At 40.7% G+C, this 26,125-nt stretch overlaps 1 protein-coding gene across 1 annotated transcript in view; it reads left to right on the top strand.

The window, feature by feature from the left end:
- Nucleotides 1-26,125, top strand: part of HVCN1 (hydrogen voltage gated channel 1) — a 76,740-nt gene that overhangs the window by 27,595 nt on the left and 23,020 nt on the right. The window contains exons 2-3 of the mRNA XM_075323677.1: nt 17,667-17,912; nt 18,546-18,650. Coding sequence (XP_075179792.1) covers nt 17,739-17,912; nt 18,546-18,650 — 279 coding nt within the window. The 5' untranslated portion in view covers nt 17,667-17,738. The remainder of the gene's footprint in view (nt 1-17,666; nt 17,913-18,545; nt 18,651-26,125) is intronic.

The raw sequence follows: 26,125 nt of genomic DNA, 5'->3' as shown, positions 1-26,125 counted from the left end.
CACGTTTTTTCGTGCGGCAAAAAAAACCGCATCGCGCCGCATTCGGCCGATGCGGCGCATCTCTCAATGCATGCCTATGGCGGCCGGATGCGGCGCGATGCGGCAAATACCGCATCCGGCCGCCGCATGCGGTTTTTGCCACTGCGCATGCTTAGTAGCATGCCGCAAGCGGCAAAAACCGAGCGGGCCGCATGGGAAAAACTTATGCAAAGGATGCGGTGTTTTCACCGCATCCGTTGCATAGCTTGCACAGCCGGATTGAGCCGCAGGGCTCAAGCCGGATGTGTGAAAGTAGCCTTAATGAACCTTATTTATATCTAAACCTTGTAATCAGTCACCCATTTTAGGTCTTGTGGACAACAAAGCTCAGAAATGTATGGCTGAATCTGTATGGCTTCAAATCAGACGCGTAATTGTCAAGGTCAGAATGACGATGATGATGAGACTCAAAGGATCTCTTGATATCCGGCTGCTGCTTCTAATTAAAATGTCATGGGTGCACACGAGAATGAAAAATAACTGCACAGCAAGTCAGTTACATCTATCTCCATGACGGGCTCTTAACCAAGTGTGTTCTTTATTGTTTGAAAGAGACTCTAGACCAAACAGTAAGGGGGTGTGAACAAAAGTTTTAGTCCAATCAAGTATCGTAAGTCAGGGCTTCATGACGTAGAGAGATCTACATATTCTCCGTTGATTGGTCAGTCTAGGATCCAGGAATTTCTCTTTGTCCATCTGTCTTGGGTGTAAACCAGGAAATGGTGGCCATATTCAAGCTATACATATATATCCTAGTATATACTGAGTTTAAGGAAAATACACTGAATATGCAATATACATATATACATGTTAGTAAGAAACAAAAGCATTCACAAATATGTGTGTTAGTTCACATCTACTGAACTATATAACTGAGTCTATGAAATGGCTGAATTAAGTATTTTTGGATACTCAATTCTTTATCCTCAACAGTCCCCCCTAAAGACTTACTTCTGCCATTTCTAAAAACTAAGGGTACTGTGTTCCCTTAGGAAGAGAGGTAGAAAGATCTGTTGAAAAACCTGCCTAACTGAACGTTGAAACATGGGCGGAAAGGGGAAAGGGGCTTTCTTCACCAGTTTGAGACCAAGGACTCCTAGGCGAGTCCTCACCCTTTGTAGTTGGACTTTCCCATGTCTCAAGGTTCTCTAAGTCCTCTCTTCTAACTGTTCTGGCAATGCTGGTCTAAAACTGTACAGGGTTTTCTGAAAAGGATAAGTATGAGCAGAACGCTCAGTGCAGCTCTGGTTGATTAACCCTTCTACAATGCGAGGTGTGGATCCATAGATTTTCTGTGGTTGGATCAGCTCCTCTAGTGTTGACTCATGGCTCTTTCTCGCTTGTCCTTTAGGATCAATCAGTCTCCTGACTGGAGACCATATGCTAATAGCTCTGATTTAAGATCTGGAATTGGAGAATACACCTGTTTAGCACACTATTCAGTCAATTATATAAAAATATACATGTCTATGCTAAACCAAAAAACATCTTACATAAAGACCTGCTTATTGCAAAAAGAAAACAGAACATATACATTTTATACACCATTTACTAGTTTCCACTTTTCTATAAAATATACACTTTTTGTAAACACATTTTTCTTTACATACCACCTTCATGTGCTTCTCAACAATAATGTCGTTTTCTGCACTGGAATGCCTCTGACCAAACCTGGAAAGAAATTTACACAACACGCACAGACTTGCATACAACGTGCTCATGATATACATCTATAATCAGTTTGCAGTCTCTAAGAATGGGTAGAGCAGGTGCAGGGTGTTTCTACAGACTCTTTACAGTTTTTTTTTCTCACTTCGTTCTAGGCACTTGTCTCACAAGACTGGGTGAATCTGCCCACCTGGGTACTGAACCCGGTGTCACCAAAGCACACGCTGACAATTGTCTTTCACAGATGTTACCTGGGCCATCATTAAGAAGAGCTCTCATGGCAGAGAAAGCTTACCACCCTTTGTCCACAGACCTTCCTCAGTCAGCTGGCTCCCTGCATGTCACACTCCATTCCTTGTTGTATCGCTTGTTCCTGTAGGGATTTAAGAACACAAGGAGTAACAGAAGTCACTGACGTGACCAATGTCACCAAGGCATGGTCGGTATTGGTGAAAGACTCTCAACTCTAGGCCCGTTCACTGCTTCTTGGTCAGCTGCACCTGTGCAAGGATCTCCATCCGAATCCATCAGCTCAGATCTAGACTTTCTTTTCGGCATACCTAATTCATTTGACAACAGGAAAAAATCTACAACCTACATACACCTCTAAAGACTCTTACCCACTCCTGTTCTACCCATCAAGAGAGGCATTAATGCATCACTGTCTCCTGTATCAATAGGATCGGAGGGAGTGGTCGAATTTAGATCTACCTCATGTGGTGTAAACAGCAACATATCCAGTGCAGAATCGACCACCATCTGGTTTCATCTATAAAAACAAAAACTTAAAAATATACATTAGATCATTCTTATAACTTCATCTCTGATCATAATACAGTTAGTGGTCATCTATACCTCACATGACTGAGAATACTAAATAAATAAACAAACAAATAAATAAACAAATAAACATATAAGACAAGACTTTCCTATTTCAGTTAACAGATATACCCCATAGTAATCTAATAAACATAACCTATGGGAAACAGGTCAGCTTCAAAACCAAGGTCAACTTCAAAACCTATCTAATATGCCTGCTGCGCCCTCCAAGAAACTGGAGAATATAATTAATACCTTATTCCCCCCTTGTTTAATTGTTTATTTACCAATATGGCAAAATTCAGCATTTTTATACTGGTATTCCCTAAAAGAAAAGATAAAACAGCAGGTAATAAATTAGCCACATACTAAAACCTAAAAAGAACAAACACTGAAAATAACGTATATCTCACAACACTATACATTACTGGGAAATTTTAAAAACTTTACAATAAACAACACTGTATCCATAAAGAAAAGAAAAACCTTTCATAGTAGAAACGACTGAGACATGATGAAATGACAGCTGTGACTGGGCGACTAACTGGCAAAAAATATATGAATGGTTTAGAAATAATCGTAAAAACAGAAAAGGTGATAGAGTCACAAAATAAAAATATATTGTTCAAATAAATCGCCATTAAACACAAAACAACACAAATTATATCGCACATCCCATAAAATTTAATATTCCCTATTCAGGTATAAACAGCAAACTAAAAATGTGAAATCCTGAACTCTAAGGGTTAAACCAAACTCACGTCACTATTGGAGAAAGACACATTCCATTCTTCTTAAAAGTGAGACAGGAAGAAGGAAAAAAAAAAACTCAACCTTTGTTATAACAAAGACGTAGCAGTGAACACATTCATTACCCATATCTACATAGAATGCATTATACATTTTTCCTAATTCCTTTTTTACAAATGGATTTGATACATTTTGACATCAGTAGGGGTAAGTCGTTTACAATTTTTGTTTTAAATTAACTAACACAGTACAAAGATATATATATATATATATATATATATATTTACCTTCCTCTATTTTATTTTATGATATAATACTGCAGGACTTCTAAAATACCAATTGATTTTATGTGAACAGAAAATTCTGTAAAAGTTTCACTTACTTATCTTTGACTTGCACTTATGGGATAACTGAGTAAACAAATATACAATTTATACTTATTCAAATGTGTTAGTCATATATACCAGAGAACACCTCCCACCGGGGATGGGTGGAGAGCTTTGAACAAAGAGCCATTGCGAGGGGTGTGGCTTATGAGGTGTACTGCCATCAGTGGGTGTAGCAAGACGGCTGCCACAGGAAGTTCCAGGCACCTGACTTCCGGGTGCAGCATCCATGTTGTGACTCCCTGGGTGTACTGGGAGTGGCTGGAACTACGTAGTAAACTAGGGATACTTTTGGTGCCTGTAAATTTGCATTTCAGCATACAAAGGAGAGATATGATTAGCACCAGATATAATGACTTCTAGAGAAAAACAATAAGTTTACCGCTAGAGAAACACATTTAGTGATTCTACAAACAGCAACAGACAGTGAATGAGGTCTTTGTTCTTCATTATAAACTCACTACAGATTAATCTGAACTTCAATACATGGGTTGCAGCCTGCCATCTAGTGGTAGTCCAACGATATTACACAACTTTTTGCAATCTTTTATATTTTTTCCGTTTTTTGTAACTAGGGCGACAGCGTTCTCAGCTCCTACTAAAAAACAATCTCTTCTTGAACAGAGTATACAGTGCTCTAGCTGGATTGGCCACATCCAACTGAACCCTCTTCCCGCTTCCCTACTATGCAATAAGGACATACTGCGACGTCCAACGTACGAATACAATACCGTTCCTCGTACGTTCCTATTTTTCCGGCGTCTCACATAGCAGTGCATGAGTTAATACTCAGCCGAATACGCTGGTTCAAAACACTTTTCTCCACCACCGGAATCCCTCCCCCTCTTTCCCGTGTAAGCGGACGCACTTTTTCAGCGTCCAACACGTGGATACTAATACCGTTCTCCACGTGTTCCTATTTCCGGCTATTAACACAAGAATCGATGTATTTTATATATATATATAAAACACTGGGGGACACGCCAATTCCCTTATCTCTCTGTTCCAAAAACAAACCAACGATTACAAAATGCTGAAAAACGCATAAACTAGTTAATTTCTCTCAAATCCAAACCAAGATAACACTTTTCTTTCTTTCAAATCATTACAACTCTGCTTGCTTTAGGATACAAAGGCTGCAGCCCACTGACCCCCCCCTCTCTCCTCGCTCCAAAGAGCTGCGCTGTTTTACCCCCCCCCCTGTTTCTTAGCCAAGAGACAGCAGAGACCGAGCTGTGTAACTTGATCTCCGCTCTGCCTCAAGCAGCTGGTGGACATATAGCCCCCACCTTTTTGCTTCCTCTGAGTGTAAGAATGTAAGGATGTGCTCCCCCCTCTCGCATTCCTTGTTCTCAATAGAAAGACTGTCATGGATATCCCTGGGCTTAACCAGACCCCCCTTCTCCCTTTGTTCACAGCGAAGAAGAAAAAACTACAGGCAATTAACTCTCCGAGAACCAAACAGAGAAATCACAAGCTTGATTAACCATACACTTATATACAAATAAACAGCTACTCAAGAAAACACCCCATTTCTAATTACAGACAGCCGGATACTTTACAACCTACCCCTAGCCCCTATGGGAGCTGGGTCCTTCTAGCCCACCGGCGAGTGACAGTCACACCGTTAGGTCTCCGGTGCACTACCATTCTCCGGACTAGTGACCACCCACTTTCGCCAGGTGTCTCGATCCACAGGTAAAACAGCACACACAATGTATATGATGTTCTTACCGTGAAACGGAGGGTGATCAAGTCCTCGATATCGAGCAACACCTGGATACTTGTGGAGTAGCCCCAGACGTCCGGAAAGTGGAAGCTCTGACTCACTCTTCTCGGTTGCCCCACACTTGGTGCGCCAACTGTCAAGGTCAGAATGACGATGATGATGAGACTCAAAGGATCTCTTGATATCCGGCTGCTGCTTCTAATTAAAATGTCATGGGTGCACACGAGAATGAAAAATAACTGCACAGCAAGTCAGTTACATCTATCTCCATGACGGGCTCTTAACCAAGTGTGTTCTTTATTGTTTGAAAGAGACTCTAGACCAAACAGTAAGGGGGTGTGAACAAAAGTTTTAGTCCAATCAAGTATCGTAAGTCAGGGCTTCATGACGTAGAGAGATCTACATATTCTCCGTTGATTGGTCAGTCTAGGATCCAGGAATTTCTCTTTGTCCATCTGTCTTGGGTGTAAACCAGGAAATGGTGGCCATATTCAAGCTATACATATATATCCTAGTATATACTGAGTTTAAGGAAAATACACTGAATATGCAATATACATATATACATGTTAGTAAGAAACAAAAGCATTCACAAATATGTGTGTTAGTTCACATCTACTGAACTATATAACTGAGTCTATGAAATGGCTGAATTAAGTATTTTTGGATACTCAATTCTTTATCCTCAACATAATCTTCTATGGATGGGTGGTACATACGGTATTCACACCATCTCCACATATTGTGCCATGCATTTGTGATGGAAATGGCCACAACTGCAGGGGGATCATTAGGTTATGTGCGCACGTTGCGTAGTGTCCATGCTGAAAATTCTGCAGCGATTTGGCAGCGCCTGTGTGTGCACTTCAAATCGCTGCAGAAACACTGCATAATGGATATGGTGTGTCTGCAGAATAGATGCCGATGTCATGCGCTCTGGATGCTGCCTCTCCCATAGACCGAGTGGGAGCTGCATCCAAAGCGCACGAAAGAAGTGACATGCTGCATTTGAGAGCGCAGCGATTTGAATCAAAATTTCAGCATGCAAATCGCTGCACTCTCAAACGCAACGTGCGGATGGATTCTGCACAATCTTCATAGATTGTGCTGGGGACGCAGGACGCATACATTTACGCTGCAGTGCAATACGCAGCGTAAGCGCATTAAATTACGCAACGTGCGCACATAGACTAACCCAGGGTTTTTTATTAATACAGTGGAACCTTGGATTAAGAGTAACTTGGTTTGAGAGCGCTTTGTAAGACAAGCCAAGCTTTTTACAAATTTGTAACTTAGTTTAAGAGCAATGCTTTGCAATAAGAGCAAATACTCACTGTGCACACACCGGTTACGTCCTTTCACCATGCACTGACCCGCTCTGGAGGTAACTTTCTTTACATATATACTGTATACCATTGTACAGTACAGTGTATACTATACAGCATGTCTATCAATTTGCATTTGTGGATATAGCATTGTACTTTCTTTCTGCTATCCAGTACAGCACATTGCTTGTACTGTAATCTAATAGCGTGGGTGGTATTCCTACCCCACATTTGGCTTAGTTCTGCCTTTATTTTGGGGATAATAGATTTGGGAGGTGTAGTGGTTTGTGTTTTTTTTGTTGTTTTTTTTTTTGTATTGTACTAGAATAAAGGTGGTCATATTTATACATCATTTTCTCTATACTGTACCTCTCACACCAACAATTTTATTGTAAGCTAACGTGCAGTTTAATTTGCTTTGTTTTTACTGTACAGTATTTTCTCTTAGCGTACTGTAATTTATAGAATACTTTACATTATTACTGTAATATTTGTATAAATACAGCAAACATTTTTGGGTTGTGGAACAAATTGTCTCCATTTCAATTATTTCCTATGGGAAAATTTGCTTTGATACAAGAGTAAAGGCCCCGTTACATGCAACGACGTATCTAACGATATATCGCCGGAGTCACGGATTCCATGACGCACATCTGGCATCGTTAGCGGCGTGTGACTGCAAGGAACGACCATTAACAATGGAAAATACTCACCTTATCGTCTATCGTTGACACGTTGTTCCTTTTTAAAACATTGTTGATTGTTGAGGTTGCAGGTTGTTCGTCGTTCCCAAGGCAGCACACATCGCCATGTGTGACACCTCAGGAACGACGAACTGCAGCTTACCTGCGGCCGCTGGCAATGCGGAAGGAAGGAGGTGGGCGGGATGTTACGGACTCTCATCTCCGCCCCTTCGCTTCTATTGGGAGGCCTCTTAGTGACGCTGCTGTGACACCGCACGAACTGCCCCCTTAGAAAGGAGGCGGTTCACCGGCAACAGCGACGTCGCTAGGCAGGTAAGTCCCGTGTGACGGCTCCTAACGATATTGTGCACCATGGGCAGTGATTTGCCCGTGACGCACAAACGACGGGGCGGGTGGTTTCACCAGCGATATCGCTGCGTGTAACACCCCCTTTACTTGGTTTAAGAGCACAATCCCGGAACTAATTATGCTCTTAATCCAAGGTTCCACTGTGTTTGCAATTGCAGCATTTTTTGATGGACAAAAACAACCATTTCTAACTTCAGTGAATCCCGATTTGTAGTTATTACGACACAATCCATTATTGCCATTTACATTGATGTGTGTGTGTGTGTGTGTGTGTGTGTGTGTGTGTGGTTTTTTTTTTTTTTTTTTGTTTTTCCAAAAGACGACCTCCAGCTAGTTATTCTTCCTGCATAGATTAGTGGGCCAAGGATAAATGGTAATAGTACGTGACCCCAGTTTGGACTATGGAAGAAAAAAGCCCAGGTTAGCCCCATTGATCAACCCTGCGATAAATCATATGTAGATCTTTTGGCACATCCATTGTAAAGGCGGCCAGTCTGATCCTGTACACCATGAAATAAAGCTTCATCATAGCTGCTCCATATGTGCTGGACAAACTATACAAACAAATTTGAATAAATTATATTTTTATAGACCTGCTGGCTAAGTACAATAGATCATTTTAAAAAAATAAATCTGTACTTGTACAGCTCAGAATACTGATCTTGTAGAGTAGATATTAGTAGCATTTACAGTTTACTAAAAAAATGTACAAATTTTTTTTTTTTTTTTTGTAAAATGCATAGGCAAAACTTGTACTTGTGAGCATACCCTTAGGGCTTATTCACAAGAGTGCTCTAAGGGTATGCTCGTGCTCTAAATTTGTGTGGATATAACAGGCAGCAATTAACCCTTAAGGGTGCTTTACACGCAGCGACATCGCTAACGATATATCGTCGGGGTCACAGTGTTTGTGACGTACATCCGGTGTCGTTAGCGACATCGCAGCGTGTGACAGCTAGGAGCGACGATCAACGATTGCAAAAACCGTTGATCGTTGACAAGTCGCTCCAAATCAAAATGTCATTGGTGTTTCATTCCGCAGGTTATTCGTCGTTCCTGCGGCCCCACACATCGCTGTATGTGATACCGCAGGAACGACGAACATCATCCTACCTGCGTCCCTCAGAAAGGAGGAAGGAAGGAGGTGGACGGCATGTTCCGGCCGCTCATCTCCTCCCCTCCTCTTCTATTGTGCGGCCGTTTTGTGACGTCGCAGTGACTCCAAACGCACCTCCTCCTTGAAGGAGGGATTGTTCGGCAGCAACAGCGACGTCGCTGAACAGGCATGTGACGCTGCCGTAGCGATATTATTCGCTACGTCAGCGATCACCACATGTCGCACCAACGATGGGGGCGGGTGCTATCGCTCGCGACATCGCTAGCAATCGCTAGCGATGTTGCAGAGTGTAAAGCACCCTTTACTGAACCCTGTCGCATTGATAACCTGCTACAAAGGCATTATTTGTAGTGTTTCTACTTAAAACCTCTGTGTCCTGCTGATCTTGTACAAAGGAACTCCTTTTCAGAGAGAACAGAGATTCCACACATCTCTGTAGTTGTATTATAACATGCAGATTCTGAAAGTTTTTTTTCTTTTCTTAGACCAGAGGTCTCAAACTCTAAGTATATGGGCCGTACATTAAAAAAAATAATTTTAGCGATGTGAAAAACTTAGATAAAGCTGCACACCACACCCTGCTACACTATATATATATATATATATATATATATATATATATATATATATATATATATATATATATATATATATATATATATATATATATATATATATAATATATATATAATGTAATATATATATTAGTGCCTACAAGTAGTATTCAACCCCCTGCAGATTTAGCAGGTTTGATAAGATGCAAATAAGTTAGAGCCTGCAAACTTCAAACAAGAGCAGGATTTATTAACAGATGCATAAATCTTACAAACCAACAAGTTATGTTGCTCAGTTAAATTTTAATACATTTTCAACATAAAAGTGTGGGTCAATTATTATTCAACCCCTAGGTTTAATATTTTGTGGAATAACCCTTGTTTGCAATTACAGCTAATAATCGTCTTTTATAAGACCTGATCAGGCCGGCACAGGTCTCTGGAGTTATCTTGGCCCACTCCTCCATGCAGATCTTCTCCAAGTTATCTAGGTTCTTTGGGTTTCTCATGTGGACTTTAATCTTGAGCTCCTGCCACAAGTTTTCAATTGGGTTAAGGTCAGGAGACTGACTAGGCCACTGCAACACCTTGATTTTTTTTCCCTCTTGAACCAGGCCTTGGTTTTCTTGGCTGTGTGCTTTGGGTCGTTGTCTTGTTGGAAGATGAAATGACGACCCATCTTAAGATCCTAGATGGAGGAGCGGAGGTTCTTGGCCAAAATCTCCAGGTAGGCCGTGCTATCCATCTTCCCATGGATGCGGACCAGATGGCCAGGCCCCTTGGCTGAGAAACAGCCCCACAGCATGATGCTGCCACCACCATGCTTGACTGTAGGGATGGTATTCTTGGGGTCGTATGCAGTGCCATCCAGTCTCCAAACGTCACGTGTGTGTGGTTTGCTCCAAAGATCTCGATCTTGGTCTCATCAGACCAGAGAACCTTGAACCAGTCTGTCTCAGAGTCCTCCAAGTGATCATGAGCAAACTGTAGACGAGCCTTGACATGACGCTTTGAAAGTAAAGGTACCTTACGGGCTCGTCTGGAACGGAGACCATTGCGGTGGAGTACGTAACTTATGGTATTGACTGAAACCAATGTCCCCACTGCCATGAGATCTTCCCGGAGCTCCTTCCTTGTTGTCCTTGGGTTAGCCTTGACTCTTCGGAAAAGCCTGGCCTCGGCACGGATGGAAACTTTCAAAGGCTGTCCAGGCCGTGGAAGGCTAACAGTAGTTCCATAAGCCTTCCACTTCCAGATGATGCTCCCAACAGTGGAGACAGGTAGGCCCAACTCCTTGGAAAGGGTTTTGTACCCCTTGCCAGCCTTGTGACCCTCCACGATCTTGTCTCTGATGGCCTTGGAATGCTCATTTGTCTTTCCCATGTTGACCAAGTATGAGTGCTGTTCACAAGTTTGGGGAGGGTCTTAATTAGTCAGAAAAGGCTGGAAAAAGAGATAATTAATCCAAACATGTGAAGCTCATTGTTCTTTGTGCCTGAAATACTTCTTAATACTTTAGGGGAACCGAACAGAATTCTGGTGGATTGAGGGGTTGAATAATAAATGACCCTCTGAATAAACTTTTCACAATTTAAAAAAAAAAGAAATAACTCTAATTCTTTTTTGCTGCAGTGCATTTCACACTTCCAGGCTGATCTACAGTCCAAATGTCACAATGCCAAGTTAATTCCGAATGTGTAAACCTGCTAAATCTGCAGGGGGTTGAATACTACTTGTAGGCACTGTGTGTATATGTGTGTGTGTGTGTGTGTGTGTATATGTATATGTATGTATGTGTAATAAATATATATATATATATATTAGTTAGGTCCAGAAATATTTGGACAGTGACACAATTTTCGCGAGTTGGGCTCTGCATGCCACCATATTGGATTTGAAATGAAACCTCTACAACAGAATTCAAGTGCAGATTGTAACGTTTAATTTGAAGGTTTGAACAAAAATATCTGATAGAAATTGTAGGAATTGTACACATTTCTTTACAAACACTCCACATTTTAGGAGGTCAAAAGTAATTGGACAAATAAATCAAACCCAAACAAAATATTTTTATTTTCAATATTTTGTTGCAAATCCTTTGGAGGCAATCACTGCCTTAAGTCTGGAACCCATGGACATCACCAAACGCTGGGTTTCCTCCTCCTTAATGCTTTGCCAGGTCTTTACAGCTGCAGCCTTCAGGTCTTGCTTGTTTGTGGGTCTTTCCGTCTTAAGTCTGGATTTGAGCAAGTGAAATGCATGCTCAATTGGGTTAAGATCTGGTGATTGACTTGGCCATTGCAGAATGTTCCACTTTTTTGCACTCATGAACTCCTGGGTAGCTTTGGCTGTATGTTTGGGGTCATTGTCCATCTGTACTATGAAGCGCCGTCCGATCAACTTTGCGGCATTTAGCTGAATCTGGGCTGAAAGTATATCCCGGTACACTTCAGAATTCATCCGGCTACTCTTGTCTGCTGTTATGTCATCAATAAACACAAGTGACCCAGTGCCATTGAAAGCCATGCATGCCCATGCCATCACGTTGCCTCCACCATGTTTTACAGAGGATGTGGTGTGCCTTGGATCATGTGCCGTTCCCTTTCTTTTCCAAACTTTTTTCTTCCCATCATTCTGGTACAGGCTGATCTTTGTCTCTTCTGTCCATAGAATACTTTTCCAGAACTGAGCTGGCTTCATGAGGTGTTTTTCAGCAAATTTAACTCTGGCCTGTCTATTTTGGAATTGATGAATGGTTTGCATCTAGATGTGAACCCTTTTGTATTTACTTTCATGGAGACTTCTCTTTACTGTTGACTTAGAGACAGATACACCTACTTCACTGAGAGTGTTCTGGACTTCAGTTGATGTTGTGAACGGGTTCTTCTTCACCAAAGAAAGTATGCGGCGATCATCCACCACTGTTGTCATCCGTGGACGCCCAAGCCTTTTTGAGTTCCCAAGCTCACCAGTCAATTCCTTTTTTCTCAGAATGTACCCGACTGTTGATTTTGCTACTCCAAGCATGTCTGCTATCTCTCTGATGGATTTTTTTCTTTTTTTTCAGCCTCAGGATGTTCTGCTTCACCTCAATTGAGAGTTCCTTAGACCGCATGTTGTCTGGTCACAGCAACAGCTTCCAAATGCAAAACCACACACCTGTAATCAACCCCAGACCTTTTAACTACTTTATTGATTACAGGTTAACGAGGGAGACGCCTTCAGAGTTAATTGCAGCCCTTAGAGTCCCTTGTCCAATTACTTTTGGTCCCTTGAAAAAGAGGAGGCTATGCATTACAGAGCTATGATTCCTAAACCCTTTCTCCGATTTGGATGTGAAAACTCTCATATTGCAGCTGGGAGTGTGCACTTTCAGCCCATATTATATATATATATATATATATATATATATATATATAAATTGTATTTCTGAACATGTTTTTGTAAACAGCTAAAATAACAAAACTTGTGTCACTGTCCAAATATTTCTGGACCTAACTGTGTGTGTATGTATGTATGTGTGTGTGTATATATATATATATATATATATATATATATATATATATATATATATATATATATATATCTCTATCTCTCTCTCTCATATAAAATAATATATAATACATTTTTTTTTTTTTTTTTTTTTTTTTTAATTCCCATCTTAAAAGTAACAATGTCTTTGTCTTACAATTAGCATCATATAGTAATTTTGGCCAACCTCTTGTAGTAATGTCCCTTTCCTTGTCCTTATCCTGAAGTAATGTGCTCATTCTGGTTCTCCTCTTGTAGCAATGTCCCATCCTGTAGTAATGTCCCCCATTATGCCATTCTTTATATACACATAAAAAAAAAATAATCTTCTCCCTTGCCCTCCGTTCCCTTGGTGTCCTCTTTTCTGCTTCTTGTGGCTTACCGGCACTTAGACCCCTTGATGATCGCGGCCGGAGCAAGGGGCCACCGCCATCAGCAGTGTAGGACATCAGCTGCTTGCCTCTGATTGGCTGACATTGGAATAGCTGTGCTGAGAGCTTCTCTGCGTGGCACCTGCATTACATTCATCTGAAGTAGAGCGCTGATGGCGGCAGCCCCCACACCGGAAGCGATCGTCAAGGGGTCTATGTGCCAGCCACAAGAAGTATCTTCAGGGTCGAATGCGGCCCCAGGGCCGTGTGTTTGAGACCCTCTGCCCTAGACTCTAGAGAATGCAAGTTTATAATGGTGCAGGTTTCTGTCTACCTTCTTTTTGCAAATTGATTTAAACAACCTTTTGTGATTTTTAGATTCCCCCCCCCCCCCAATCTATATTTAGTTTTGTTTTTATATTATATTATATTTTTATCATTTATAAACTGTTGGTGCAAGGTAAATGAAAGGAGTGTGTGCATTGAAACCGCAGCTTTTATGATTGCAGACCGCGTTGAAAAAGGAAATAGAAGAGGAAGCGACTCTGGCAAAATATTCATCATTGTGGGAACGTATTAATTTTACTCACTTATATAGTGCCAATAATTCCACAGCACTTTACAGACCTTATCACTGTCCCCATTGGGGCTTCTGTTGACTCCAAAGTAAACGGAATTAAAATTCCGTTGTGTTTGGGAGGAAATGGGAGTACCTGGATGAAAACCAACACAAAGATGGGGAGAAAAAAGAAACATCTGACTTATGTTATGTTATCATTGGTTGGGATATAAACCTGGGACCCCAGCGCTGCAATGCTACAGTGCTAACCACTGAGCCACCGAGCTGACCACACGGGAAATATATGTATTAGGCCCGTTTCACACGTCAGTGAAAAACAGTGACGTTTTTCACTGGCGTGTAAAACACGCACATGTCCCTCCGTGTGCCGTGAATCACAGCACACGTGGGTTGTCTAAGTGCAATCCGGGCTCCGTTATCCGTGGCCCGTGATTGCACTTAGAAATCAACTCACCTGTGCCCGCTCCCGCTGTCCATGGTGCTGATCGCTCCCGCGACGCAGCATCCGGCCGGCGCTGACCCCCGCAGCAGCTGCTTCCGGGTCGGCTGTGTCGCGCATAATGAATATGCGCGACAGTAATCAGCCGGCTTAGAAGCAGCAGGGAGGACGGGCTGCAGAGGACATCGCTGGACGCCGGATGAGTTAAAATGTTCATTATTTTAAATGCACGTTTTTTTCTGGCACGTGTTTCACGGATCACACCACTGCGTGGTCCGTGGAACATCAGTGATGCCAGAAAAAATGGACATGTCTCCGTGCAGCAATCACGCACACGCGGGTACGCCGCACGGAGACACGTGCAGTGAAAAATCACTGATGTGTGAGCAGACCCATTCATTATAATGGGTCTGCGTATGTCAGTGATTCTGGTGCGTTGAAAAAAAAGCATAAACGTACCAGAATCACTGACGTGTGAAAGGGTCCTTACAAAGTACACTATCAATCAGTAGATAATGACCATAAATTCTCCGGACCCCATTGATTTCAGAATTGTTAATGAACTTTTTTTTTTTTTTTGGGCTTCTTAAAATTGCCTTTTTATTGTATAATATGTGGCTCTGCGTGCCTCAATGGATTGTGTATGAGTTTGTTAGAATTAACATGCCATTAATTTATTATCCTCCTATGTCGTTACTTCTAGGATTCCGTAGGCACCATATGGTGACACAAGGTGTGCCAATATGAGACTACTGTATATACTATATAGGCACCCACTCCACCACGGTTTTGCTCTGTGCATATGACTAAATCCAGTACAATAAGAAGTGTGACATATTGGTCATAATCTTCTAAACCATGGATATTTCATTGCTTATAACGTGAACATTTTCTTGAATGGAAATAGTGCCAGAGTTTTTCTGAGAACAAAATACAATGCCTTGAAAAAATATTCACACCCAATAAAAATTTTAAACTTTTATTTATTTTTTTTTTTTTTTTTTTACACTTTACACCTACAAACTTAAATGTATTTTATTGGGGATTTTATGCACAAATATATGTATATTTTACACTTCACAAATACTTGGTATATAGTATTGGAATATGACATAAAATCAATTTTAAAGAGAACCAGCAGGATTTTGCTATATGAAGTAAAGGCCGTGCCATACAGGCAGTAAGATGCCGAGTGCAGGCATACCGGTTATAGAACGATCCGATGCTTGGTTGATTTAAATATCTTTAATCCAAGTTGCAGAAAAACACTGCATTTTATTGAACACACTGCGGTGAAGACTACGAGCGGCATCCGCGTGCACCGATGTAAAAATAAATAAAAAATAAGTCTGCTCAAGCGCCAATGTTTCTCAAGGTCTTCACCGTAGTGTGTTCAATAAAATGGTGCTGGAGATCGCGGTACGCACATGTGTGGACTTCGGCACCATTTTAATGAAAACCTTAGTACTGTGGCAATGTGCACACGCCGCAAACAGCAATGGCAACGTGATGCAATAATTAAATTAATTAAAGTGGGTAAGCCGGAGGAGAAGGAGTAATTGAGAGTTGTGATGGGTGAAACCCCCCCCCCCCCCATGATCTGGAGCCTCGCCCGAACGTTTTGTAAAGTGCGAGGAAAAAGATAACGTGGACTTGCCTTCAAACCCCGAGCTTGGAGTTTACAGTTGTGGGTTGGGGCAGGGGGGGGGGGGGGGGTATGCTGTAAAATAAAGAATATAGTTAATGATAAACCTTTGTCATTATACTTACCGGTCCCGCAATGTGACTTACAGACCTGCTCAGCCGCTGTCTCCTGGCCGCTTTTGCTTCTGGGTCCAATCATTAACTTCCGGTGGTATTCACTGCACTGTCCGTCACTTGACAGTCTTCGTTTTTTTTCGGCCGTGTTCACAGTGACGTCCGGGTTCACCTGAGTACATTGAACTTTGACTATCCCTGTCAGCCTGCTTCTCGCTGTGTATACCGTAGACGCTTGTCTGTACAGTACAGAGCGATGAAGCAAACCTGACCTTGCTCTCCCTGCTTCTCGCTCTGTATAGACGCTTGTCTGTACAGAGCGATTAAGCGGAGCTGACATTGCTCTCCCTGTGGACTACGTCAGTCTAAGAATTTTATTTTTTTTATTATAATAAAGATGTAGTCTCAATTTTTTTTTTTTTTTTTTTCTTTACTGCTCTGCTACATCTGTGCAAAGGGACAGACAGGTCTGCTCACACAGACGTAGCTGACAGCTCTCAGAGACTTCACCCGAGTACACAGCTGAGGCCAGTCAGCTGTGCCCCTGGGTAACCTCGACTAACGTCATTGCAACACTGCTGAAAGTGAGCGCTTGTCGACAGTGAGAGCGCTCACGTCTGGTCACGTGGCTATGACCTTATGGAAGGTCCTGTAACCCATGAGGTAACAACAACATTCACACCAGACTGGTCACATGACGTCATGGAGGGTCCTGTAGTCAGTGGAGGTTACCTGGGGCACAGCTGACCGGCCTCAGCTGTGCACTCGGGTGAAGTCTGACAGCTCTCAGCTGAGTCTGTGCCTGATCTGTGTGAGCAGACCTGTGTTTCTCCTTTCACAGATATAGCAGAGATGAAGAGATGCTCACCTTTGTTTTCTTTTTACAGCCCCTGGACCCGAACTGTAACATGGGTTTCCCAGGAAAACCTGTGTTCAAGACCTTGTGCAGGAACACTGTGCTCGGTACGGACCCCGAATTTTACAGTGCACGTTCACCCATCACTAATTGCAAAAACCCGACCCACAAAGGCCCGTACATGTTGCACACATCAATCATAGTGCAGTGCATTTCTGCAACTTATAGAAAGATCTATGCTTGGTTGATGAAATATCTTTAACGGGTATGCCTGGATTCAGCATCTTACTGCCTGTATGACACTGCATTTACCAAATATAGGAAAATCCTGCTGGCTGGTTCTCTGTAAGTTTGTGGGTGTGACGTAAAAATAAGTAACAAAAAAAATAATGTAGAAAAGCTCATGGGGTGTAAATACTTTTTCAATGCACTGTAACGTTGCAAAAAGTAAGCATTATGATAAAGGTGTTCTTTTGTTTTCTCATATATACAATGCTGATTTCTGTGGTTTGTTATAACAAACTATGTTTAATAGGTGCACATAAAAGCTTATTTACGCAGAAATATTGTGATAGGTCAGCTCTTGAAATGTTGTGCTTCATAACCTTCCCACTTTTTTTTTTTTTTTTTTTTTTTTTTTTTTTTTTTACTGGCCGGTTTGTTTAGTAAATGTGACACTGCTTGTCTCCCAGATCTTCTAGGTAGGTGTAGAATTGCACCAGTTCAGTCCGTCCTCCCAGGGTGATGAACAATTAGCTGCTGTCATGTCCAAGTACCTGAAGCACTTCACCTCTGTTGGTGACAATCAGGAAAGTCAGTGGAAAGAAGATGAAGAGAAGCAGCCGGTAGAAGAGCCTCAAAAGACTCCCCATCCATTCATCTCTTCATACACTCTCAGAGATGCTCTGAAATGGCTCTTTGGTTGCCACAAGTTTCATGTAAGTTTTTTTTGCACAATATATTTTCCCTATGCGGAAAAAGGTAAACTTTTTTTCTTTTTTTTTTTTTCTTTTTCCTTTTGTTTTCCTTCATAACTTCTTATCTAACTTTAATTATCGTATACCATTAACATTAACTGAAAGTGGGTTGTCCATTTCATGGAGCACCCCTTCTCTCAGTACGTTTTCCACTTTAAAGAAAAACAAAATGTTATACTCCGGTGCCATTGCAGACGAGTCTGCACTGGTTCTCCCACCATATTGTCTCCCCATCTTCGGATGTAATTGACTGCTCTCTCTCTTCCTCCAGATATCTGATTTTTGGAGGAGAGCGAGAGTGAAGTTGCTGATAATTAGGGGAATTAAGGGATCGCGTGACATAATAATGTCATGTAAGCATCGGGAGAGCCAGTGCCATTCAGCGAGTATAGCTGTTAGTATGTCTCCCCCTTGTAAATTATATATATATATATATATATATATATATATATATATATATATATATATATATATATATATATATATATATATATATATATATATATATTACACACACAAATGATCTATCTTTACAAATGCTGAGATAATGTAAACGGCCTCTTATCTCTTAATATTTCACTATTATTTTTGCAGATTCTTATTGTATGTCTAGTCATCCTGGATGCTTTGTTTGTTCTTATTGAGGTCCTTTTGGACTTGGAGCTATTAGAAGAAAAGGTTGACCATATTATACCAGAGGTAAGGACCTTCCGTATTCCACTACAGCTTCCAAGACATTTTATATTTATAACTGGAAAATCTGAGAGGTCCCTTCTCCATTGACAGCCATGTTGGGAGTGGCACCAACAAAACAGTCAGTATTGGAAGAAGTGTACAGAATAATGAATAGAAATAGTCCTATGCTATATTAATTGCACTGTTGCTGTATACAATCATTGCTTGTCTGCTGAATGAAGTTCTATGTCCTGCAACATATTTGGTCAACCAAGGAGCATGCCAGATTTCATATGTCTGGTTAGTTTCGGTGCGCATCACATTTCTGTTATTAGTTAATAGCATGTAATAAAAATTCTGGGAAGTCTTATTTATTTATTTTTTAAATCTGTTCCCAACCGCCGAGAGTATAGAAACGCTGCTTGTTGGGCTTTGTGCAGCGGCGACGTTTTTTTTAGGTTCATAGGTCAGGCTAGGATCAGGACCCAACCCCGCCTCAAGAGTCTTGCAAGCAACGTGGGGATTCCTGTGCCGATCTCTAATTGTAACTGACGACCTAATCGGGACCTGATTGGTTCAGGTCCCGCTAATGTTGTTATCCCTGTGTTATTTTCTAGATGCTGCTATCAATAGCGATCTTTGTATTTAGAAATTTGTGCGAGGGAGTGAGCTACTTCCCTCACCCTTGCAACATGATCACAGAGGGGCCCGAGGGCTGTCATGGCAGCCGGAGGTCAAATAATGAGTCAGAAGCAGGTGATCCGATATAATGCATAGCAATACATTATACCAGCGATCAGACGACTAAAAGGTAAAATCCCATAAAGGGACTAAGTAAAAATCTATGTATAAAAGAAAAATAAAAAATTGTACCAATAAATAGTTATGTAAAAAAAAAAAAGAAGTACAGCTATTTGGTATCACCGCGTTTGGAATGATTTAACTATGAAACTGTCACAATATTTAACCCCTTCATTGAACAACGTAAAAAAATGAAATTATAAAACTTGGCAAAAAAACCTGCTTTTTCATAGTGCAAAAAAATTGTGGCATAAAACAATCAAAAACTCTAATGTAAATGAAAATAGTATTGCTGAAATGTCATAAAACACACGCTGCCACATAGCACAATCAGCGAAAAAAATAAAAGGCTACAGCTCTCAGAATATAGCAATGCAAAAGCAAACAATTTTGTTCTATAAAAGTTGTTGTTGTGTAAAAGCAGAAAAATCTTAATTAAAAAAAATTATGAATGTAGTATTGATGTAATTGTACTGAGCTGATTAATATACCTGTCTTATAAATTAAACGACACTGTAAATGTTGTAACAGAAAATCCTACCCCCCCCAAAAAAACCAAAACCTTCCCGAATTGCTGGTTTTTGTTTATTGTGTCTCCTAAAAATCATCAGAATAGAAATCGATCAAAAAATGTAATATGCAAAAAAAAAGATACAAATAAAAACGAAAACTCATCCCTCAAAAAAATAAAAGCCCTCACATGACTGTCAGCAGAAATACAGTAAATTTTAGCTCTCAAAATATGGTGATGCAGAAACTTTTTTTTTTTTTTTTTTTTAAGCATTATTTTAGTGTGGGATAGTTGCCAAATATAAAAACCCAATATAAATCTGTTATTGTTGAAATCACACCGATACAAAGAATAAAGCTTTCTAATTTTTTTTTTTTTTTTCAACTTTGAACAACCTAAAACATGAACAAATCAACAGCAGATCAAGAATTGGTTTTATTTACTTTTTCCTCGCATTAAGGCACGGCTCACATTTTAACCTGTGCTGAGCACTTACATCGGGGTTTACGTGTAAATCTCTGAAATATGAGATTCTGACGGACCATTCACTACAATGAGGCAGAGGGAATAATTTTGGATTCCTCCTGGCCTATGATTCGGTGGTGTTCATCTTTTTAAACGTTCATAAAAGTGCGGTAGAAACTTTAAGAAACTCTGATTACTTTGGAGCATTCGGACTCTCATCACCCGGGCATTTATCTCGTTACTGGACTATTTTCCCCTCTGTAAGTGGGGATTGTGTTATGGACTTTTCGGATTGCATGAAAATAAAGGTTCTTGGGACAGTTCACTCATTTCTTGCTCTATTGATTGTGTAATACCGGAGATGGACCCTGTGAAGATGAACTTCTGATTCCAGCAAGCCCCCTCATCAAGGTCGGTGTAAACAACACCAATCTTGATGTATTGAGCTCTATAGATCAGTTTTTTTGTGTGTACTTTTGAAGAGACCGACACCTCTGAACAGAGGTCAGAGTCCAATGTATCTCTGCTGCCTCATTATAGTGAATGGATCCATTGTGGGTTTCATCTGGATCACATTATTCGGAGATTTAGATGTAAACCCTGATGTAAGTGCTCAGCATAGAGCACAGAATAAATGTGATACAAAATGTCCCCAGTAAGGGCTCATGCACACGTAATTGCTGAATATTTTGCAGCGATTTGACAGCACATGTATCAAATCGCTGCAGAAACGCTGCATAATGGCATAATGGATGTAGTGTTTTTTGGTTTTTGTTTTTTTTTTTTTTGTAGAAAAAAGCCGATTTCATGCGCTATCGCTGCTGCCCCCACCATAGACAGAGTGGGAGCTGCATCCATAGTGCACGGAATAATTGACATGTTGCTTTTATGAACGCACGGATTTGGGTAAAAATTTTAGCACTCAAATCGCTGCATTCATAAAAGCATTGTGCATGATACGTGCGCACTATCTTCATAGATTGTGCAGGGGACGCAGGACGCATGCATTTACGCTGCAGTGCAATACGCAGCGTAAATCCATGCAATTACGCAAAGCACGCACGAGCCCTAAAACTTCAACTCCGTCCTCAAAAGCAAGCATGTTGCCACTCTGTTATCGGAAATACAGGGGGTTCCCACAGCAGTAGTAGCATAAAGGCTCTGGGAGAGTGCCATGAATCAAGCCATATCTGCACTCAAAAATCCAAATTGTTCCCTGCCTTCTGAGCCCCACAGTGTGCCTAAAACACAGTGAGCATCAACCTATTTCTCAGTACAGTATCAAGAGAGACCACTTAATTGCTGAATGGCAAATTTGCAATTTTCATTTGCAACATTCCCTGCTCTCTTCTGGAACTCACCCATGGAGTCAAAATCCTCACTACACCCATAGATGAATTCCCAGAGGGGAGTAATTTCCAAAATGGGATCAATGAGGAGGATTCTTCTCTTCTGGAACTTAAGGGCTCTACAATTTGGAATCTACAAACTATTCTTGGAAAGTCTGTGCTCCAGACGTCAAATAGCGCTGCCTGCCTCCCTCCCAAACACTGCTGTGTGGGAAAGCCGTACTATAGAAACGCTCATGGGGTATTGCTGCGTTAAACAGAAATTGTCTAACAAAATTTAGTGCCGTTTTTGCCTATTCCCTCTTGTAAAAATGTAAAATTTGGGGCGAAAACAAAACCTTTTAGTGTTAAAAATTGAATTTTCTTTACTGCCCAATTGTATAAAATTGTGTGAAGCACCTGTGATGTAATTATGCTTTCTGCACCCAAAGATCAACTCATTGAAAGGTGTAGTTGATAAAATGGGGTCACTTGTGGGAGGGTTCTGGCACCTCAGGGTCTCTGCTAATGTGACATAGCACCCGCAAACCATAACAGCAAAATGTGCCCGCCAATATGATGATGCTCCTTCCCTCCTGAGCTTTGCACTTTGCCTCCAAAAGTAGTTTTTGACAACATTTGGGCTACTGATGTACTGAGGAGAAATTACTATTAGCCCATTTAAAAAAATGTAAAATTGTTTTTACTCCTACAACAATATTTTAATGGGGGGAAAAAAGATTTTTTTTTTCTTTTCTTCATTGCCCGATGGTATAAAATTCTGTGACGCACCTGTGATGGCATTATACTTCTTTTACCACTAGGTTAATTTGAGGGGCGTAGTTTGTAAAATGGCATGACTTATGGGGGTCTCTGCTGTTCTGACTGCCACCACAGGGGCTCTGCCAATGTGACATGGTGCCTGCAAACCAAAACAGCAAAAACTGCATGACAATGATGCTCTCTCTTCTGAGCTTTGCACTGTTCTTCCAAAGTAGTTTTTGGCCATATATGGTGTATTGGTGTACTCAGGAGAAAAGCAATGGTACAATTTGTTGTGAAATTTCTCCTATTACCCCTCTTAAAAATTAGAAACTTGGAGCCAAAGCAACATTTTATTGGAAAACGTGATAAATTTACAGTTACTCAGCCAAATGTTATACAATTCTGTGAATTGCCTTTCTGCTCACTAACCCCCTAGATAAATTATTTCCAAAATGGGGTCACTTATGGGGGTTTCTACTGTTTTTGGCACAACAGGGGCTCTTCAAATGTGACATGGTATCCACTATTTTTTTTCCAGTAAATTTTGCACTTCAAAAGTCAAATGGCGCTCCTTCCTTTCCGAGCACTGCCGTGCGCCCAAGCAATAGTATTCCAACACATATGGGGTATCCCTGTACTTAGGAGAAAAAGGACCATAAAACTTGTGTAATTTCTCCGGTTACCCTTGTGAACATGAAGAAAAAAGTGTATATATACATTGCTGGCCAAAAGTATTGGCACCCCTGCAATTCTGTCAGATAATACTCCGTTTCTTCTTGAAAATGATTGCAATCACAAATTCTTTGGAATTATTGACTTCATTTATTTTGCTTGTAATGAAAAAACACAAAAGAGAATGAAACAAAAATCAAATCATTGATCATTTCACTCAACTCCAAAAATGGGCCAGACAAAAGTATTGGCACCTTTTAGCCAAAATAACTGTGAACATCGGCTTCTGGTAACCATCAATGAGTTTCTTACAATGCTCTGCTGGAATTTTAGACCATTCTTCTTTGGAAAACTGCTCCAGGTCCCTGAGATTTGAAGGGTGCCTTCTCCAAACTGCCATTTTGAGATCTCTCCACAGGTGTTCTATGGGATTCAGGTCTGGACTCATTGCTGGCCACTTCAGTAGTCTCCAGTGCTTTCTCTCAAACCTTTTTCTAGTGCTTTTTGAAATGTGTTTTGGGTCATTGTCCTGCTGGAAGACCCATGACCTCTGAGGAAGACCCAGCTTTCTCACACTGGGCCCTACATTATGCTGCAAAATTTGTTGGTAGTCTTCAGACTTCATAATGCCATGCACACGGTCAAGCAGTCCAGTGCCAGAGGCAGCAAAGCAACCCCAAAACATCAGGGAACCTCCGCCATGTTTGACTGTAGGGACCGTGTTCTTTTCTTTTGAATGCCTTTTTTTCCTGTAAATTCTATGTTGATGGCTTTTCCCAAAAAGCTCTACTTTTTTGTCTCACCTGAGAGAGCCTAAAACGTTTTGGAAGAATGTTCTCCGGTCAGATAAGTTTTGGCAAACTCCAGCCTGGCTTTTTTATGTCTCGGGGTAAGAAGTGGAGTCTTCCTGGGTTACCTACCATACAGTCCCTTTTCATTCAGACGCCGACTGATAGTTCGGGTTGACACTATTGTACCCTCGGACTGCAGGGCAACTTGAACTTGTTTGGATGTTAGTCAAGGTTCTTTATCCACCATCCGCACAATCGTGCGTTGAAATCTCTCGGCAATTTTTTCTTTTCCTTCCACATCTAGGGAGGTTAGCCACAGTACCATGGGCTTTAAACTTCTTGATGACACTGCGCACCGTAGACACAGGAACTTTCAGGTCTTTGGAGATGGACTTGTAGCCTTGAGATTGCTCATGCTTCCTCACAATTTGGATTGACAAGTCCTCAGACAGTTATTTGGTCTTCTTTCTTTTCTCCATGCTCAATGTGGTGCACACAAGGACACAGGACAGAGGTTGAGTCAACTTTAAACCATGTCAACTGGCTGCAAGTGTGATTTAGTTATTGCCAACACCTGTTAGGTGCCACAGGTAAGTTACAGGTGCTGTTAATTACACAAATTAGAGAAGCATCACATGATTTTTCAAACCGTGCCAATACTTTTGTCCACCCCCTTTTTATGTTTGGTGTGGAATTATATCCAATTTGGCTTTGAAAATTTTTTTTTTTTTTTTTTTTTTATTTTCATTGAAGACAAATTAAATGAAGATGATAATAATACCAAAGAATTTGTGATTGCAATCATTTTCAAGTATAAACTGAGTATTATCTGACAGAATTGCAGGGGTGCCAATACTTTTGGCCAGCACTGTATTATATGTATGTATAAACGTTATTGATTTTTCAAAAAGTATAAGAAGACATAACATAGTATTTGTCGAATGCAAGAAGCAGATTCTGTTCTGATTCTTTAACGTAAAGAGTACCATTCAAATATTACACTGTTCAACGCAATTTTTCTGGCAAAAGGTTTTAAAATATATTTTAAGTGAATTTTGCCTGCTGATTTACGAATATGAACTCCGTTTTTGGCCATCACATCAGGATTTCGAGATATTTTCAGTTTTTGATGAAAATTACTCGTATCGAATGTTTTATGATAAAAACCACATGATTTTAGGTACTACATTTTGTATATTTTTAATCAAGGAATAACAAAGATTACAAAGTCTATGTACAGCAAATCAAATATACTTACAGAATTAAACTACAAAATATAAAAAACACACATATTATATGGCACACAGATGAATGGCAAATGGCAGTTATTTGAACTTTCTTTTCTTGGCTGATCAGTGATGTACAGCTTCTGGGTTGTCTCTCATCAAGCTCCAGCAATAGCCAACCATCATATGAGTCCCACCGTCCTTGATACCGTTCTTCCATTGTTTTAATGTCCTGATGAAAACGCTCCCCTTGTTCCTCGCTCACATCCTCAAGGTTCTCTGGAAAAAAATCCAAATGGCTGTGTAAATAGTGAATCTTGATACTCCTTCTGCATCCAAGATTTTGCAGACTCATTAGTAGCTCTTCCACAATCTCTTCATAGTTGTCTGCTTTCTTATTCCCTAGAAAATTCTGCACCACAATACAAAATGCATTCCAAGCTCTTTCTTCTGTCTCATTCATTGATGTGATAAAATTTGGGTCTCTCATAAGTGTTCTTATTTGAGGGCCATCAAATATTCCAGCCTTTTTCTTCTCTTCACTAAGACCAGGAAAAGTTGAACATATATAGTTAAAGCATTCTCCACTGTGATTGAGAGCTTTGACGAACTGCTTTATCAATCCAAGTTTTATGTGCAAGAGAGGAAAGACAATGTTCTTCCTATCCACTAGAGGATCATGGATGACATTCTTATCGCCAGATTCGAAACTCTGTTGCTGAGGCCATTCAGTTTTGACCCAATGCTCTGCTGTAGCTCTACTGTCCCAGTAGCACAGAAAACAAGGGTGTTTTGTGTACCCTCCTTGCAGACCCAAAAGAAAGTTAATCATTTTCAAATCAACACAAATTAACCACCCATGAACATTATATTGTAACCTCTCTAGAACAATCTTGATGTTTTTATATTCTTCTTTACGTTTTACAGAATGACCTATTGG

This window comes from Anomaloglossus baeobatrachus, chromosome 1 (assembly GCF_048569485.1).
Source record: "Anomaloglossus baeobatrachus isolate aAnoBae1 chromosome 1, aAnoBae1.hap1, whole genome shotgun sequence".
Taxonomy (NCBI): Eukaryota; Metazoa; Chordata; class Amphibia; order Anura; family Aromobatidae; genus Anomaloglossus; species Anomaloglossus baeobatrachus.
This window is presented reverse-complemented; position numbering and strand designations above follow the sequence as displayed.